This window comes from Sphaerodactylus townsendi, linkage group LG04 (assembly GCF_021028975.2).
Source record: "Sphaerodactylus townsendi isolate TG3544 linkage group LG04, MPM_Stown_v2.3, whole genome shotgun sequence".
NCBI classification, from domain to species: Eukaryota; Metazoa; Chordata; class Lepidosauria; order Squamata; family Sphaerodactylidae; genus Sphaerodactylus; species Sphaerodactylus townsendi.
Genome location: NC_059428.1, coordinates 139,655,382 through 139,675,131, shown reverse-complemented (window position 1 = coordinate 139,675,131; position 19,750 = coordinate 139,655,382). Strand labels below are relative to the sequence as shown.

The 19,750-nt window shown below is 52.1% G+C and overlaps 1 protein-coding gene across 1 annotated transcript; it reads left to right on the top strand.

The window, feature by feature from the left end:
- Positions 1-231: 231 nt before the first annotated feature.
- Positions 232-18,241, top strand: LOC125432062 (nuclear distribution protein nudE homolog 1-like). Its single transcript, XM_048495400.1, has 9 exons — positions 232-373; positions 6,207-6,317; positions 8,995-9,148; positions 10,871-11,019; positions 13,134-13,270; positions 14,387-14,566; positions 15,665-15,756; positions 15,987-16,114; positions 17,267-18,241. Exons 2-9 carry the CDS (start codon positions 6,232-6,234, stop codon positions 17,358-17,360), a joined length of 1,020 nt encoding a protein of 339 aa, XP_048351357.1. The 5' UTR covers positions 232-373; positions 6,207-6,231; the 3' UTR covers positions 17,361-18,241.
- The last annotated feature ends 1,509 nt before the right edge of the window (positions 18,242-19,750 follow it).

The following is a 19,750-nucleotide window of genomic DNA, read 5'->3' as shown; positions in this document are numbered from 1 at the left end:
ATCCCACACAATTGTACACCGTGTTGAAACTTTGGAGGTCGCCTTGTATATAGTATATTTCAATAAGGTATCCTGTCTTGTTACCTGCCAACCTTTCCTGTTGTAAATTGCTCCAGTTTAGCACGGCGGGAGGTTGGCACCTGGAGCGTCCCCGGCCCCCGCGTGGACCTTTGAAGACTAGAAACAAAGTTTTCAACGGTCGAGAAAGTTTTCAACGTTCGAACGGCGCTGATTGGAGGAGGCGCGCGGGCGGCAGCCAATAAGGCGCGGCGCAGGGCGGGGCCGTGCGGCTTCGGACGGGAGTGGGCAGCGGCGGCCGAGAGCGGAGGCTGCAGCCGATACGGGCCGGCGGACGGACGGAAGGGCGCGGCAGGTGAGCGGGTGGGCGCCTACCCCCGAGGCAGCCCCTTGCCTGAGCGCGGCGGCGGGGGGGGAGAGGCGGAGGAAAGGGGTCCCCCATGGGGCTGGCGGGACTTTGCCGCCCTTGCAAGCTCCTCTCTCCCCCCCCTCCCCCAAGTGGTGCCAATTCTGTGTTAAGACATTCCTGGAGGGACTTCAGGGAGGGGGGCGGGGTTTGGAGGGGGACAGTGCCTCCCCCCAAACAAACCATTTTCTGCACTTGAACTGATCTTTGGAGAGCGGGAGCCCCTGGGAGGTTAGCCAACCTGCCCCGGCTTTTTGAAGGTTTATGTGCCCGCAGGTTCAAAGTGGAGGGCAAGGGGGCTCTCCCAGGGGTCTCGCCTTCTCCCTATTCTTCTGCCCCCCCTTGGAGAGTCCTTCGAGTTTCGGGGGGGGGGGCGGGTCAGTCTACACCCCCATCCTCCAAGCCAGGGCATTCTGGACAGCCTGGGGACCCCAAATCCTTCCTCACCCTAAGGCAGGTTGGAGCTCTTCTTCCTCCCCCAACCCAAGAAGTAACTAAGAGCCAGGATTGAAATCAGTCGCCCCATCTTTCTTTCTTTCCTACCAACCTGCCTGCCTGCCTGCAAGACCTGACTGGGAAAGCATCAAATGACATGCCAGGTTGTCGCCCCCGTTGCTAGTATCCCAGAGAGGGTCTCTGTTAGTCTCTGGTGCCAGAACGGGATTCTTGTGGCAACCCGGATAGCAGCCTGTTCTTGGGGAAGAAGGGTTTGGACTTGCACCCGCTTTATCGGCTGCTCCAAGTATGCGCTCTGGAGCAGAGGAACGGGTAGTGGCAAACAGTGGGGTCAGAAGGGCACAGAGCGCAGAAGGGCTGGCCCACATTTCATACAAGGCTCCCTTTATGTGGCTGTTTTGGTCTGGGGAAAGAATAGCGCAATCTTGCAAGCCAGTGAGGGCTGAGTAGTAGTTGTGGACTCCTCTTGTGCTGCTGGTCTTAAACGTAACATAAGGTATCATGGGGTTCTTTAATGTGGCCAGGTGAAGAGTTCTGTTTCTGCTGTGAACGCAGGTACCTGGGCGGGAGCAGTGGAGCCTCCACATAGCAATTTTCCCCACAGGTCCTTGGCCTTAGCCCTCCACAGCTGCCACACCACCAATTATTCTTTTCTGATCTTATTTTTAAAAGCCCAGTCATGCCATTATCTCCATAGCATCATACTATCGTAGCATCATAATATCGCCATAGCATCATAATAATGTATTGGCTCGTTCATAATTTTGCAGCTTTCGTTTAAAAGGAAGCTGCTCCGTGACCCTTTTCGTTGCAGAGGTATAAGGGGAAAGGCACATCTCTGCCATGAGAAGGTCTGGAGACTTTTTAAAAAATGAAAATTGGGAATTCAGAGTCACCAGGAGCTAGATCTTTGGCATAATACTATTGCTATATATACATTGCTTATTTTTTTTAAAAGCCTAAGAATTTCCCATTGGTAGGGAGAAATGATTGAGAGACAGGAGGAAAAGAAAATGGTACTGACATAGGCAGGACCTGCGTGTGGCCTAGTGGTTAGAATGCTGACCTAGGATCTGGGGGAGCCAGATTCGAATCTCCACTCCGTTTGGAGCTTTCTGGGTTGCTTTGGGCCAGTTGCGTTCTCTTAGCCCCGTGGTGGCGAACCTTTGGCACTCCAGATGTTATGGACTACAATTCCCATCAGCCCCTACTAGCATGGCCAATTGGCCATGCTGGCAGGGGCTGATGGGAATTGTAGTCCATAACATCTAGAGTGCCAAAGGTTAGCCTAACCTTCCATTGGAGGGAAAGCTTGGGCATAAACAAGGAAAATAAATAGATTGTTTTGGGTCAGCCACCTTGGAAGTATTTTTCTGGGGAAGTGGAAAATAGTGTTTACAAAATAAACAAGTGGACTTCCAATCCTGCCATTAAAGGGTTCGCCATCTCTTTTCTGCTTCTATCACCTGAGAGGCTGCTGTTTTCATTGGCCTGATTTGCAGGGTGGAAGAACTTCTGATCCCTGACTCATCTGCCTGGGGCAGAAGCCGAGAAGCAGCGCTAGCAGGACGCCCCCGGCTGCAGTCTTCTTGCCGGCATCCGGAGGGCGTTAGACAAGCCACTCCAGAATAAAATGAGGACAGTACCAGTGTCCTACTTTATAGGGCTGTTGTGCAAGTGTTGCCGAGGATACGCAGAACGCTGAATGGAATCCCAGTGAAAAATGTTGCTAATGAGATGCATTTGAATTATGTATTTGGCTCTGCCTTTAAATTTATATACATATTTGGGGTGGGAAGGAATTCTCAGGAGCCCCTAAAAATTGCAACCTGACTTCCTGGCTGTGATTTTGGACAGTAGATTGTGTGTTGCTGGGAGGGAATTTAGGGGAGAACGAGGGATAGGCATTTCTGCAACTGATTCTGCTCCCATTTTGTGGAAGACTGCGGAAGGTCAGCTGACATAGTCTTGACATTCAGCAAACTTAGCAAAATTTGGGAGGGTATTTTTTGCAAAGGTATTAGGACGGTCGTTTAGGGTAAAAATTACCTTGTTTTTACTGTGTTTCTGTTGTCCGCGCGCTTCTGTTCGCCTGTCTTAACGTTGTGCCTTATTCTGGTTTTCAAACTTTGCATTCTGCTCTTATTACGGCGACGATTGTCTGATTTGGCCTGTTTCTAGTGGATTGCAAAACTGTGTAAATAAAGTGAAGGACCCACAGCCCCTTTCCTAACAAATTAAACTCCGGTTTAGGAAGGCCTGCCCTCCTCGACAAGGGGTCCTACCAGGACAGAAAGCCCATGTTCGTGGGCTGCAGCTCCCTTGGCCACCTTGTGGGAGATTCCTGGTCTGCTTGCTGACATGACCTCACCTGCATTCCTCAGGGCTGAGGTCACAGCGTCCCACACACGTGGCCACCTCCTCAGTGTGTGGCATCCTTTGCTGCTTGAACGGCTTCCTGTCTGTCTCCTGTACATAAAACATTTGAGGTGTTTGTTTATGTTGCAATCGAGTTTTAATGTAAAGACATTGGGAAGGCCCTGCTGGATCTGACCAAGGTCCATCTAGGAACGCATCCTGCCTCACACTGTGGCCAACAAGTTCCTCTGGAGGGCCAATAACGGGGCACAGAGGCCAAGGCCTTCCCCTGAACATAAGAACATAAGAACTGGCCTGCTGGATCAGACCAGAGTCCATCTAGTCCAGCACTCTGCTACTCGCAGTGGCCCACCAGGTGCCTTGGGGAGCTCACATGCAGGAGGTGAAAGCAATGGCCTGCTGCTGCTGCTGCTCTTGAGCACCTGGTCTGCTAAGGCATTTGCAATCTGAGATCAAGGCAGATCAAGACTGGTAGCCATAGATCGACTTCTCCTCCATAAATCTGTCCAAGCCCTTTTTAAAACCATCCAGGTTAGTGGCCATCACCACCTCCTGTGGCAGCATATTCCAAACACCAATCACACGTTGCGTGAAGAAGTGTTTCCTTTTATTAGTCCTAATTCTTCCCCCCAGCATTTTCAATGAATCCCCCCTGGTTCTAGTATTGTGAGAAAGAGAGAAAAAATTCTCTCTGTCAACATTTTCCACCCCATGCATAATTTTATAGACTTCAATCATCTCCCCCCTCAGACGCCTCCTCTCCAAACTAAAGAGTCCCAAACGCTGCAGCCTCTCCTCATAGGGAAGGTGCTCCAATCCTTCGATCATCCTCGTTGCCCTTCTCTGCACTTTTTCTATCTCTTCGATATCCTTTTGAGATGTGGCGACCAGAACTGAACACAGTACTCCAAGTGCGGTCGCACCACTGCTTTATATAAGGGCATTATATACGGTTCTGATACGGTTTCCCTGGTAAGAACCACCGAGAAGCCCTGTTGGATCAGACCAGTGGCCCTTCTAGTCTGACACCTTGTTTTACACAGTGGCCAACCAGTTCCTCTGGAGGGCCAGCAACAAGACACAGAGGCCGAGGCCTTCCCCTGATGCTGCCTTCTAACTCTGGTCTGACTGCCTCTGGATGTGGAGGTTCTCTTCAGTTGTCGTCGTCTTCCTCTCGTTGCCATGGCTAGGGGCTGCTGATGGACCTCTCCTTTATGGATCTCTCTGATCTTCTGTTGTTTAGTTGTGTGGCTCTTCTTCCCCTCTAGAGAGCCAGCATGACGTAGCGGTCAAGAGTGTCGGACTGGTTTCTGGAAGATCCGGGTTCAAGTCCCCGCTTGTGCTGCAGAAGCTCGCTGGGTGACATTGGACCAGTCACACATATTCAGACTAACCTACCGTGCAGGGTTGCTGTGAGGATAAAAACGGAGATGAGGAGGAAGATGTAAGCTGCTTCGGGTCCCCATTTGGGAGAAAAGCAGGATATAAATGAATTAAATTTATACAAATAAAGACTAAAACCTAACAGCAAAACCTCTTTTTCCTGTAAAGTCGTAGCTGTTTTATGGCGAAACCCGTGGCGTTTTCCAGGCAAGAGGTGTTCAGAGGTGGCAGATCGCCACCATCAGCCTCTGTATTTCAACCCTGGTGGTATTCCATGGAGGTCTCCCCAACCCCGCTTAGCTTCTGAGATGCGCAGAGGCCAAGGCTCTCATGGGGCAGTCCCTCATCAGGGCCTTCTTGGTCACCTTGAACTCACCAAACTAACCTCTGCACCTTTTGATTCCTGGCCATTTCAGGGTGGGAAGCCGTGGAAAGACCTTGTCTGTTGAGGGTGGGAAGTTCTGATACGGTTTCCCGGGGAAAATACTGAAACAGATCATAAGCACCCGTGCCACGCCACGTTTGAACTGAACCGCTTCATGCCCTGGTCTGTCCCTGGTAGCTTTTCACAAATCAGAACCCAGTTTTGGTGAGGCACTGCGTGTGCCGAGTCGCCAGGGAGCAGGCGCACGAGGAAGCCGTTGTCTTGGCCGGGGTCACAATTCAGTTGGGTCTGCTGGAGATCCACTGGAGGAGCTACATTCTTGGCCCACCCACCCACCCCAGCTTGTGTTTGGAAAAATATTCCTGGGGTTTTGGGATATGCTCGGAGAAGCTTTGTTTTGCAGAGATTTTGTGCAGTGCAGAACTGGAAAAAAGAGCAGGTGCACGCTGCTCTGGAGGAACCGGGTTTGATTCCCCGCTCTGCCGCTTGAGTTGTGGAGGCTTATCTGGGGAATTCAGATTAGCCTGCGCACTCCCACACATGCCAGCTGGGTGACCTTGGGCTAGTCACAGCTTTCCTGAGCTCTCTCAGCCCCACCCACCTCACAGGGTGTTTGTTGTGAGGGGGGAAGGGAAAGGAGATTGTCAGCCCCTTTGAGTCTCCTACAGGAGAGAAAGGGGGGATATAAATCCAAACTCTTCTTCTTCTTCTTTCTTGTGCCTGTCCTGTTCCCTGTGATCTCTGATACACCCCCAGCTCTGCAAGGACCAAACGTCAGGGTCAAAATGGACTGTTCAGGCCTCAGTGAAGAAGAAGAGTTTGGGTTTATACCCTGCTGTTCTCAATCGTAAGTCATCTCAAAGTGGCTTACAAACTCCTTCCTTTCCTCTCCCCACAATATTCACCCAGTGAAGTAGGTGGGGTTGAGAGAGTTTGGAGAGAACTGTGACTGGCCCAAGGTCATCCAGCAGGCTTCACGTGGAGGAGCAGGGGAACAAACCTGGTTTAAGAGTCTGCCGCTCCCGTGGAGGAGTGGGGAATCAGACCCTGGCAGATCAGTGACCCAGAGAATGTATTATGCCAGTTCCACATCTTGGTCTGTGTTTGAAACTCAAGGGTGAAAAAGAAAAATCAGCATTCAGCTAGGTTATAGATATGTGTTTTCTTTTGTGCCTGCAGAAAATTATGCTGGAAGGCTTCCACAATGAACACCCCTGGAAGACACCGGTTTGATTCTGTGGAAGAGGAAAGAGATTACTGGAAGGAGCAGGCCACGAAACACAAGCAGTGGTAAAGCATGTGGGTTTCTCGGTGGCCTTCAGGCGGATGGGACCTGCCGGCCTCTGCAGAGCCCTTGTTGGCTCCCTGCAGATGGAGAGCAGCATCCCAGGCAGGGAACTCCAGGTCTAGGATGGCAGGGAAAGCCACAGAGAAGTTCCCCACCGCCTGCCACCAGGCCATGAATATTTGAATTCACTTTACTGAAATAATGGAGCCTGGCTCCCCCCTGCGATGTGTACCGACCGGGCAGCTTTTGGCTCCTGCCCGAAACTGTAAACATGACCTTCTGGGAGTGAGAAACCGGCATGCCCCTGCCAAGCCGCCAAATTGGGCCTCTGTAAGTCGCAAGTGTTTTGGTCTGATCCCGTTCCTTCATTGGGCAAGCCCTTCTCCCACTAAGGCGGATGCTGGGGCGCCTCGTGCGACTGTTGGGTGTTTGGCATTTGCTGGGCAAAGAATGCCCAGAATTCCCAGCTTACTCTTGGGTAGGGATGCCAGCCCCAAGCTGAGAAATCCCCGGAGCTTCGGGAATGGAGCCTCTCTCAGTACAGTCAAATGTCACCCTGCCCACCATGCAAAGCACCCGTTTCTCCACCTCTGTTGTCTGGAGATCAGTTGTAGCGTCCTCCCTACCCTGTGGCCGGCTGCCCGGGCTTGTGCGCCTCCTACGCCCAGGGGTCAACTTGAAGCAGGTTGCCGCAAACGTGGCTGAAAACGCCTCTTCCAGAGTGGAGATGTGTTGAGAGATCTGCCAAGTGAGAGTCTGTTTCTGCTTGGCATTTAAGAAGGTGTATCTTTATTATTATTTTTTAAAACACCTTTAAATAGAAAAACCTGTCACTGTTGATGGTAATTGTAGCTCGGACCATCTCCGTGCCAGGAGTATAGAGATGCTGTAGATCTGGGGGTTCCGTTTTTTTGTTTGTTTGTTTTTGAGCAGTTGGTACCTTTGGATTTCTGTCAAGAGCCACAAAATGGCTGCCACGGCTTCCCTTCAGGCACACGCTGAGTTGCCCTGCGGCAGCCGCTACCAAAACAACATTTTAAAAAAATCTGCCCAGCCAATCAGAGGCCCTGCTGGGCAAGAACCCCACCTGGCCTGCCCCCTGCCTAAAAGCACTTGCTGCGGGGAGGATGCCAACCAGAGCCAAATGCCCCCGCGGCACCCCTCTGGGGACTCCTACTGTAGAAGAAGATAAGACGCGTTTGGATTTATATCCCCCTTTCGCCCTGGGTATCCCCTGCTCAGGAAGCAGGGGGGCTATAAATATCTTCATCAATTGATCCCGTCCAGGTCTCACAGAGCAGTGATGCGCTGTAATGCTCTCCCATCAGCTGTGCTACCCTGTTTCCCTGAATATAAGACATCCCTGGAAAATAAGACGTAGTAGAGGTTTTGCTGAAGTGCGAAATATAAGGCATCCCCCAAAAGTAAGACGTAGCAAAGATTTTGTTTGGAAGCATGCCCGACGAACAGAACACAGAAATATAAGACATCCCCTGAAAATAAGACACAGTCCATCTTTGGGAGCAAAAATTAATATAAGACACTGTCTTATTTTCAGGGAAACACGGTATCAGGCAGGTTTGCCAAAACTCCCTATCAGCAAAGTCTTTGTGCATGTAATGGGGACTGTCCAGACACCATAGTACATATTATATTGTCCCCTCCTTATGGCACCTAGAACAAAATGGTTATCTCTACTGTTAGCAAAAAAAGAGCACGCATCTGATTTGCAGATCATCTTTTTATTAGATAACACCAGCAGCGAGGTACCAGATCCACTAGCCAAATTTCTTGATCCATATATAATCCAGAGATCCAAGTGTTAACTTGCCTAATTCCTTTCTCCCCCTCTTCCCCTTGTTTTAGCTTTCAATTTATGTATTATATTTATTCATAATTTTATTTTCATTGCCTGTTCGGTGACTGAATTCTCTGTTGATAGAATTGTATTATTATGCCAATAAAGGTTGTTGAGTTGAGATATCCCCGTTTAAGGAGACTCAAAGGGGCTTACAATCTCCTTTTTCCTCCCCCCCCCCCCCGGAAAAAACACCCTGTGAGGTAGGTGGGGCTTGGAGAGCTCCAAAGAACTGTGACTAGCCCAAGGTCACCCAGCTGGCATATGGAGTGTACAAGCTAATCTGGTTCACCAGATAAGCCTCCACAGCTCAAATCTGGTTCTCCAGATTAGAGTGCACCTGCTCTTAACCACTACACCACAGTGGCTGCCTGCAGAATTACAACCCCCACCCCGCATTGGTTCATTCCTTTTTAAAGCAAGTGTCTACCTCTTGTGGGCATGGCTTACTGAAACATAAGGGGGGGGTTGGCGGGCTGGCCAGTCATCAAGCCAGAATAAATGGAGGGGAAATGGTAGATATTACAGGTGGAATAAATTACACATACTTGATTTAGTGTGTGTAGTTTCTGCAGGTTGCAGAATCCTGCTTGCCTCTGTGCACTATTTGCCGACATGCAGAGTTATAACGTTGTTAACAAACTGAATAATGCACTCTCAACCCATATCCCCCCCGCATGCTTTATTGTGTGAGCTTTATTGGGGAGCTAAAAAGCGTTGGAAGTGCATTCTTTGACACGTGCGAAGGGTCCTGGGGAGGCCGCCCGGCGTCCGTCCAGGGGTGCGGCTTCAAGTCCTGCCTCTGCCTCCCTATTTTCCAGTGCCGAGAATGCCCAGGAAGAGTTGCGGGAGTTTCAAGAAGGGAGCCGGGAATACGAAGCCGAGCTGGAGGCCCAGTTGCAGCAGGTAGAATCCCGGAACAAGGACCTCCAGTCGGAGAACAGTCGGCTTCGGATGGAAATTGAGGCCACAAAGGTATGCGCAGGGGGATGATCCATAGCAGAGAGCTGAGGCGGGCAGGGCGGCAGCGGCGTTCCCCAAAGGGACGGATGGGGCGCTGTGGGGAAGCATTGGCATCCAAATGGGGGGCCGGGTTTGGCCAACTGGTGCTTGAATGACTCGGAACACCCTCCCTCTCTTTGTGGGATGGAGTCAGTTTTGGGACGTCGACCAAACGCCTCTTGCTGACCTGTCTCGAGTTTGTTTGAGCCAGTGAGGGAGATTCCCCAAGCAGATGATCGGGGAGCGGGGGAATTAGAGGCAATGGGGTGAGAAAGGGGAGGAGATGCCAGCACAGACCGGAGCTGGTGGGGCAGGAGCAACCTCTTGGCATCAAATGCCCGGGGATTGTTTTACCCTCTTTTCAAGAACTTGAGGCACGCGCCAGTCCCCATGGCAGACAATGGCTTGTTGATCCAAGTGGCAGCCGGCGAGGGAGTGAACAGAGACCCCATTGATGCCCTGTTCAGCTGGCCATTGCGAGGGGCGGGCACAAGAGCCTGCTCCAGAGTCTTACATGATGAGCGCTTTGCTCGGCCCGCTGCCCAGAGGCCTGGGTTCAGGGCCCGGCCTTCTCAGAGCTCCCTCCTGGAGGAGACGGAATTGGGGCTGACAATCCTGGAATCTGCCCAGTGTGTCCGGCGGCATCTCTCGAGTCTGCTGCAAAGTTTACATTGGCCCCAGACCAAGGGTGCCAAGGCTGGAACACTGCAGCCGCCAACATACGCCAGCTGGGTGACCTTGGGCTAGTCACAGTTCTTCGGAGCTCTCTCCACCCCACCCCCCTCACAGGGTGTTTGTTGTGGCGAGGGAAGGGAAAGGAGTTTGTCAGCCCCTTGGAGTCTCCTTATAGGAGAGAAAGGCGGGGGGTAGAGGCAGAGGTGGGATCCAGCAGGTTCTCACAGGTTCCCGAGAGTAGGTTACTAACTATTTGTGTGTGCTGAGAGGGGGTTACTAATTGGTGATTTTGTCACGTGATTTTTGCCTTAGTTACGCCCCTCCTCTCAACAGTAGCATGCAGAACTTGAAGCAGTCTAGCAGGAGGTGCTCCAGCTTGCGTGGCAGCCTGCGCCTGCGTGCATTCGTTTCTCGCCCAAGGACCGGCGCAGCGGCTGCCTCCTTGCCACAACCCCTCCCAGGAATGCCCCGCCCCAGGAATGCCCGGCCACGCCCCATTATGCCCCGCCCAGCCCCATTGACGCTATGCCACAGTTTGAATCACACCACCATGGGAACCTGTTACTACAATTTTTGGATCCCACCACTGGGTGGGGGGGAAATATAAATCCAAACTCTTCGTCTTCATTTGCTTGGCTACATTGAGTGATGGGTGCCATGGGGCCCTCCTGGGAATGGTGCCTGCATCTCTGCTGGCCAGGTGTATTCCCAGTTCCCTTTGGCCGTGGCTCAGTGGGAGAGCATCTGCTTGGCACGCAGAAAGTCCCAGGTTCAATCCCAAGCAGCTCCTGTTAAGAAAGGACCAGGCAGTAAGTAGGTGACGCGAAAGACGTCAGCCTGAGATTTCGGGAAGCTGCTTCCAGTCCGAGCAGAGAACGCTCAATATCGGGTCTGGGACGGAATCCCGGTGGTCTGCTTTGGCCCCAAGTCAGCTTTCCCGCGGATGCATCAGAAAGGCGACAAGTGCCATCTGACAGAGGGGCTCCACGCTAACCATTTGCTTATGATTTCTTGGGCCAGGGGAAGCTGGCGGGGCAGCAGTCGGAGGGCTACCGGCAGATCTCTACCCTGGAGGAGGAGCTGGCCCAGACCAAAGCTGCCAGGGATCACCTGCAGAAGTACATCCGCGAACTGGAGCAGGCAAACGATGACCTGGAAAGAGCCAAGAGGTACTGGCCCGCCCAGCAACTCGCGTGTGTTCAGGAAGGAAACCTGCTCCAGGAGGGGGCTTATCAGCACCCCCAGCCCAGCCCCAGAGCTGCATTCCAGTCTCTACATTCAGTGTTGGCCTCTCCCTCCCAGCGTGGCGTAGTGGTTAAGAAGCAGGTTCGCTCTAATCTGGGGAACCGGGTTTGATTCCCTGCTCAGCCGCTTGAGCTGTGGAGGCTTATCTGGTAAACTACACATTGCTGCTTAAGCAGACACTTGGTCACATCTGAAAGTCTTGGATTAGAAGGTGATCTTAGATTGGAAAACCAACAGGCATTTATGGGGAGTTTAGTGGGAGACCTTTGTGGGGGGAGGCCCAGATTTCAGTTTCAATACCTAGCATGGTGTAGTGGTTAAGAGCAGGTGCACTCTGATCCGGGGAACCCGGTTTGATTCCCTGCTCTGCCACCTGAACTGTGGAGGCTTATCTGGTGAAGTAGATTAGCCTGTGCACTCCAATGCATGCCAGCTGGATGACCTTGGGCTGGTCACAGTTCTTTGGAGGTCTCTCAGCCCCACCTGCCTCACAGGGTGTTTGTTGTGGGCTGGAAGGGAAAGGAGTTGGTAAGCCCCTTTGAGTCTCCTTACAGGACAGAAAGGGGGGACATAAATCCAAACTACTACTACTACTCCTCGTCTTCGTCTTCTTCTCCTCCTCCTCCTCCTCCTCCTCCCCCTCCCCCCTCTTTCTCCTTCTTTCTCCTTCTTCTTCTGTGTCCCTCTCCCTGACATTTTTGTAAGCTAGTTAAGGGGTTGCATTGCAGTGAGTAGATCAGGGATCTTCAGCATGGCGCCTATGGGTACCTGCCAACAGTTTTCTGTGTATTGTCGAAGGCTCTGTATTGTCATCAGATCCTCTGAAGATGCCAGCCACAGATGCAGGCGAAACATCAGCAGAGAATGCTGCTAGAACACGGCCATACAGCCCGGAAACCACACAGCACCCCAGTTTTCTGTGTGCCCACCAACTGCTCTTAGAAAGTGGGCGGGGCTAGGTGTGGCATTCGCCCAGCAGGGCTACAGATTGGTCGTACAGGTTAAAAGACATCCGCTTGAACAGAGTTTCTGCCCAAAATGTTGAAGAGTTGCTATCAGAGTTGTATATAACTTCACTCCCTGACATTCTGTGCTTCCTGCGGCTGCTGTTTTTTAATTGCATCTCTCGTGGCAGCTATTCTGTGGTTGCACTCGCTGCCCTTTTATAGAATCCCACAGGTGCCCACGGGGACAAGAGGGTTGGGGGAACCTGGGTTGAGCTGGGACGTGGCAGGTCTCAGTTCGAATCCCCACTTCATCAGGTAACCTCACTGAGTGACCAGGGAGCGCTCGCTCTCGGCCTAACCCACCTTTCAGGGTTGTTATGAGGATAAAACGGGGAAAGAAGGAGGATGTTAGAAGCGGCTTTCCAAATTCTCACTGTGGTGTAAAGTGGAGTATAAATATCTAAATGAAATTAGTTTCATCCTCCACAACAGCCCAGCGAGAGGCAGGGACTGATGGGGACAGTGAACTTCGTTCCGAATAGAAACTTGAACCCGGATTTTGTTTATTTAACTTAATACCCCGCCCTCCCCAGCCAAGGCAGGATTCAGGGCACTAATATGCATGTTTGAAATTCAATCTTCAAACTTTTCTGCTGCCTCAGAGACTAGGACCAGGAGTAATGGATTCAAGGTGAAGGAAAAGAGATTCCACCTAAACTTCAGGAAAAACATCCTGACCGTCAGGGCTGTTCGACAGTGGAATGCACTGTCTCGGAGAGTGGTGGGGTCTCCTTCTTTGGAGGTATTTAAAGAAAGGCTGGATGGCCATCTGTCATGAGTGCTGTGATTGGGTGTTCCTGCATCGCAGGGGGTTGGACTGGATGGCCCTTGGGGTCTCTCCCAACTCTATGACTTTGTGATTGAAAAGAATAATCAAATATTCCAGGAGAAAAAAACTAACATAGATGGTGATTTAAATAACATTTTACCCACAAAAGTCCCGGCTCTCACCCTAGTTATGAGTGGGAAAGGAGGATCCCCCCCCAACCCCACTGACTCGTGTTACAGCACCGTCTTGGCTTTCTCTGCAGGGCCACAATTATGTCTTTGGAAGACTTTGAGCAGCGCATGAACCAGGCCATCGAACGGAACGCCTTCCTGGAGAGCGAACTCGACGAGAAGGAGAACCTGCTGGAATCGGTGCAGCGCCTGAAAGACGAAGCCCGGGGTGGGCGAGGGGCACATTTTTCTCTCGCTACCTTTGACACCCAGAGGGCCCCTTTTTTTTGTTCCTGGGGGGCGGGGGGGGGGGTCCTTGCTTGTAAAAGATCCCCAAGCAAGCAAAGAGAGCAGCAGTGGCGTAGTGGTCAAGAGCAGGTGCACTCTGATCTGGAGGAACCAGGTTTGATTCCCCACTCTGCCACTTGAACTGTGGAGGCTTATCTGGTGCACCAGATTGGCTTGTGCACTCCCAACACATTTCAAACCCAGCATTCAGCATGGGTGACCTTGGGCTTGTCACAATTCTTTGGAATTCTCTCAGCCCCACCCACCTCGCAGGGTGTTTGTTGGTGTGTGTGTGGGGGGGGGGGGGGAAGAGAAAGGAGATTGTCAGCCCCTTTGAGTCTCCTTACAGGAGAGAAAGGGGGTATTTAAATCCAACTCTTCTTCATCAAAATGCTGCTTCTGCAAAGGGATGCGATGTTTTGACAACCTGTTCCTTGTATTGTCGAAGGCTTTCACGGCCGGAATCACTTGGGTGCTGTGTGGTTTCCGGGCTGTATGGCCGTGTTCTAGCAGCATTCTCTCCTGACGTTTCACCTGCATCTGTGCCTGGCATCTTCAGAGAGATCTCTCCTGACGTTTTGCCTGCATCTGTGGCTGGTATCTTCATCTTCCTCTCTGAAGATGCCAGCCACAGATGCAGGCGAAACGTCAGGAGAGAATGCTGCTAGAACACGGCCATACAGCCCGGAAACCACACAGCACCCAACCTGTTCCTTGTGGCTGAATAATTGTGCCCGGGGGGGGGGGGGGTTGGGAGAGGGACTTCTGCTCCCACTAGATCCATGGTGGCGAACCTTTGGCACTCCAGATGTTATGGACTACAATTCCCATCAGCCCCTGCCAGGGGCTGATGGGAATTGTAGTCCATAGCATCTGGAGTGCCAAAGGTTCGCCACCACTGCACTAGATCCTTGCTGGTGCCACCATTAAGTGGAGAGGCTTGCCTTCCCCGTCACCCAGCTGGTGATAGTCTGATGGGAAAACATCTGGGTTTCCGCCTTGTTTTCCTTGCACAGGGAGACGAGGGGTGACTGTCGAGGTTTCTTTCTCCCCCCAGATTTGCGCCAAGAGCTGGCCGTGCAGCAGAAGCAGGAGAAGCCAAAGGTGTCGGAGGAAGGGCCACCAGAAACAGAGCAGATGGAGACGGACATCCAAGCAACCAGGCTGCCACCTTCGACCCCCAGAGCCCACAGAAGGTCGAGTGTGGGACTAAGTACCCCTGCGACATTCAGGAGAGGTAAGAGACATCTATCTATCTATCATTACATTTCTATACCGCCCCTCCCGCAAAGGACTCTGGGCGGTGCACAACAGAACAGTAAACAATAAAAGCACACAAAATACAGAATATAAATTAAATATTAACTATAAAATAAAACCCTTTAAATGTTTCAACTGGGCCTGGGCACACCGCTTGCACAAAAGCCTTTGAAAAGCCATGCACCCCAGGGAGGAATTGGGCGCTGCAACATCTTTTTCTTGAGGACTGTTTAAGAAATACCAGCACAGCGCACCTCATTGCTTTTCAGTGTCACTTAAGTACAATGAATGGACCAGGAATTGGAGGGTGCCAGATGTCCAGTTAACTAGCAGACCCCTGACCATTTGCTTCCCTGGGGGTTTTACCACCCTTCATCCTTCCTTTGGATTTAGAAGAGAAGAGTTTGGATTTATATCCCCCCTTTCTCCCCTGTAAGGAGACTCAAAGGAGCTGACAATCTCCTTTCCCTTCCCCCCTCACAACAAACACCCTGTGAGGTGAGTGGGGCTGAGAGAGCTCCGGAAAGCTGTGACTAGCCCAAGGTCACCCAGCTGGCATGTGTGGGAGTGCACAGGCTAATCTGAATTCCCCAGATAAGCCTCCACAGCTCAGGCGGCAGAGCTGGGAATCAAACCCGGTTCCTCCAGATCAGAGTGCACCTGCTCTTAGCCACTACGCCACTGCTGCTCCTTTCAAAGGAAGTTCCAGCTATAAGAGGGAGGGGCTTCTGACACCTGAGCCAATATTGCCCACTGACGTTCTGGAGATCTTTAGAGCTACCCAGCACCCTTCAACTGGAAGAAAAGATTTCCAGGGTCTAAATTCTCCTACCAGCAGTCATTTCCTAGGCCAGTGGTGGCGAACCTTTGGCACTCCAGATGTTATGGACTACAATTCCCATCAGCCCCTGCCAGCATGGCCAACTGGAAGGGGCTGATGGGAATTGTAGTCCATAACATCGGGAGTGCCAAAGGTTCGCCACCATGGCCCTAGGCTTATATGTTGTGATTGAGTCTGTGCTGTGTGAATTAAAAGTGTTTCCTTTCCAATATTTCCCACCGCCCCGCCCCCCAGGTTTGGAGGACAGCTACTGTGCCACCCCCCTGACACCAGCGGTCCGGATTTCAGTTCTCAACATTGTGGGAGACCTGCTGCAGAAAGTGGGGGTGAGATCACAGGGGCTGCTGCAGCTTTATGGGGACCTTTGGGTCAGCGGACGTGTTCCAGCCCTCCAAAGCACTGGGACTGGAGTTGGGGAGGGGGGGGGCAGGGACTCCCTCCACATACCAATCCCTGGAATAGCCAGGTGTGCTGGCAGGTGGTGCAGCCTGTTCTTGGGGGTCCGTTTGAGAGCTCACCTGGTTCGGAATCAGGACCGAACTGTATTTTGCTCTAGGCGCTGGAATCGAAACTGGCCTCGTGCCGCCACTTTGTGTATGACCAAACTCCTTACCGAGGTTCCTTCCCGTCACCCGTCTGTTTCGGCGGAGACGCCATGGACCGGCGGCTGAGCAGGCCACACGGGTGAGTAAACGCCGCTCGGATTCTTACTGGGGGGTCCTGGAAGTACCGGAGTTTGGAGTTGAGGGATCAAGTACAGGGGAAAATTGTGGTTGTCGAAGCTGTGAGGGGCAGTGGTCGGATGGCCAGTTTTTTGCGGGTGTGGAAGGTGCACAGTGATGCGGCAGAGAAACTTTGCAGTCCCCGGTTTGGCTGAGGATATTGGAGGAAGAAAAGCGGGGCTTGGGAGGGGGGAGATGCCCACGAGGTGCTGTGTGAATTGGCACTGTGGTAGCCTGCAGGGGCAGTGAGGGAGAATGGGCAGAGCCGTGGAATGCCTGTAGGTGGGGCAGTTGGGCGGGGGGGGGGATGGGGCGGCTGCGAGAGAAAGTCTGGGCCTGCCAGCTCTGCTGCCTGAATGCTGGGTTTGAAATGGGCAAAGAGAGGAGGGCATCTGGCAGAGCCATAAGTTCCTTGGAACAGCCCTGCTGGATTAGCCAGTGAGTTGCCCTAGAGCTGTGGTGGTGAACCTTTGGCACTCCAGATGTTATGGACTACAATTCCCATCAGCCCCTGTCAGCATGGCCAATTGGCCATGCTGGTAGGGGCTGATGGGAGTTGGTAGTCCATAACATCTGGAGTGCCAAAGGTTCGCCACCACGGCCCTAGAGCATAGGTGTCAAACTCGCGGTCCTCCAATGTTATGGACTACAGTTCCCATCATCCCCTGCCAGTATTATGCTGGCAGGGGATGATGGGAACTGTAGTCCATAACATCTGGAGGGCTGCGAGTTTGACACCTGTGCCCTAGAAGGTGGCAGAAACAGGGCAAAGAGGACCAGGCCTGCCCCAGAGGCTGCCTATAGTTGAAGCCAAGAACAGGGATTGGTGTTCTAGGGTGACAAGAGCCCAAATCTGTCCTGGATGGTAATTTGGTATTGCCATCCCCTCTAAGACGGGCCTCTCAGGCAAAGCCCAGATCCGTCCCTGTCTGAGCCAGTTTCAGTCGAAACGTTCTTAACCGTCTCCACTTTTTTGACGGAACCAAGAGGGCTGGAATCTGGCTTGGGGGCCCCCCGTGGTCTCAGCCCTTCTGGCAACTCCGGCAGGGCCTTGTCTTTCCTGCTGCCCACTGGCCTCCATGTGACCGCTTCTGTTGTTGTTTTTTTAAACCAGGTTGGTGACACGGCTTGAGATGGGCACGCGGCCCATGACTGTCCCGGTGCCTGTGGGCCTCCCACCCCAAGGAGTGGTCCAGATGCTCCTCTGAGGGACCCCAAAGTGCGCTTCCCACTGAGATGTGGGGCTTTTTTGTTGTTTTCTCCAACTCATAATAGGATACTAACGGACAGTAACTCATCAGTGGCAAAAGGGAAGAGGTGGGGCAGAAGACCCCTAACGGAGAGAAGAAACTTCACTGACTCCTGCCTGGCTTGGGGGTGGGGAGGGGCGGTTCATCAGGCAGTGCCAGGACAGAGCACTGCTGAAGTACAAGGAACAACGTTCCTGCAAAGAAGGCAAGCCTGCTTTGACGTTCTACGAAGGGCATTGCCCCACAACTTGGACACAACACACACACACACGCCGGATATTTGGGATGTTCTCCCATTGCCTCACAGCTTGGACACAACACACACACACCCAGGATATTTGCCTGCCCCGCTGAGCCCTAGCAGTTCATACTGCTCCATATGTACGGCCACTGGACTCCGGATCTGCGTGCAAAAATGCACCCGTTGGCATAAACCACTGTTGGCAATTGCTGCAGGGAAAAGGGCGCCTCTTCTGGGGCCAGGAGAACTCGCATCTGCCAAATCTCATTTTCCCTCTTTGAGGATTTGAATGTCAGCTGAGGGCACAGCCGGCTCTCTTTGTAAGCGCCTTCTACTTTTTTTCCCTTGGCCAACGCCCCAGAAGGACCAAGGGACACCAAATGACCATTTATTTTGTTTTCTTTAAAAAAGGGAGATCATTTCTTTCTCTAGGCCTGCATGCCTGGCCGTGCTGCTCTGCTGATCTTGCAGGGCTGTGACTTGAGTCTGCCTGTGTTCAAAGGGTTCTGGAATTTAACTTCAGGCTTCATAACACTAGACCAGGCCGTGTTTTTGTACTGAAGCTCACGTTGTATGATATAAACCAAGGTACAAAGTGGAGTTGTCTGATTTTAAGTTTTTCTAGCCCTTAGAGCAGGGGTAGGGAACCTTTAACACTCAAAGAGCCATTTGGACCCGTTTTCCACGGGAAAAGAAAACACTTGGAGCCGCAAATAATTTTTGACATTTAAAATAAAGATAACACTATATATATAGGGTTTTTTAAACCTTTTACTCCGCTCATTCCGAGAAGTGCATGGATGTGCCCGTCCTGCTGCCTGCAGGGCAGGCAAGGATGAAGCCGGCGGCTCTGCCTTGCTGGCCGCCGGGAAAGCACCCGCCCCGCTCCAACAGGGTGGGCGAGAGGGGAAGCCCGCGGTGCAGCCCAGCCGACCGTGGGCAGTTGGTGCGCCCGCCCTGCTGCCTGCAGGGCGGATAAGGATGGGGTCGGCGGCTAGGCTCGTGGAGCCACAGTGCAAGGGCAGAAGAGCCGCATGCGGCTCTCGAGCCGCAGGTTCCCTACCCCTGCCTTAGAGGAAGAAGAGTCTCAAATCACCTCAGGGCTATCCTTTTTCTACAAGGGTTCTGACTTTTCAGGGGAGTCTGTGCGGGGCAAGATCTTACGCTGCTGTTTCGTAGTCTGGGCAGAAGCGGCGGCGCTTTCTGAGTCCGTTTGGAAAGGCGTAAAATAGCTGATGTGGTTTGTGCAGTCAGTGGGTGGAACAGAAAGGAAAAGAGCTGACAACCGTCTTGCTTTGAGGAGGGGGCATCTTCTGCTCTACCATGTCCTTGACTTCAGCGAGGCCTTTGACAAGGTCCCCCAGGACATTCTTGCAAACAATCTAGTAAAATGTGGGCTACATAAGCCCACTGTTAGATGGATTTGTAACTGGTTGGCTGACCAAACCCAGAGGGTGCTCACCAATGGCTCCTCTTCATCCTGGAGAGAAGGGACTAATGGGGTGCTTCTGGGTTCTGTCCTGGGCCCAGGGCTGTTCAATATTTGTATCAATGACTTAGATGGTGGAATAGCGGGCAGCCTAATCAAATGTGCAGGTGACACCAAATCAGGAGAGGTAGCTGATACCCCAGATGACAGAGTCAGAATTCAAAATGACCGGGACAGATTAGAGAGCTGGGCCAAAACTAACAAAATTAATTTCAGCAGAGATGAATGTAAGGTTCTGCACTTTAGGCTGAAAAAATGAAATGCACAGATATAGGATGGGTGACACCTGACTTGACAACACTACATGCGAAAGGGATCTGGGAGTCTTGGTAGACCACAAACTGAACCTGAGTCAGCAGTGTGATGCAGCAGCCAAGAAAGCCAATGTGTTTCTGGGCCGCTTCAACAGGAGTATAGTGTCTAGATCGAGGGATGTAATTGTGCCTCTCTAGTCTGTATTGGTTAGACCTCACCTGGAATATTGTGTCCATTTCTGGGTGTGCAATTCACGAAGGATACTGACAAGCTGGAACAGGTCCAGAGGAGGCGACCAAAATGGTAAAAGGACTGGATTCCATGCCCTATGTCTATGAGGAGTGACTTAGTGAGCTGGGTATG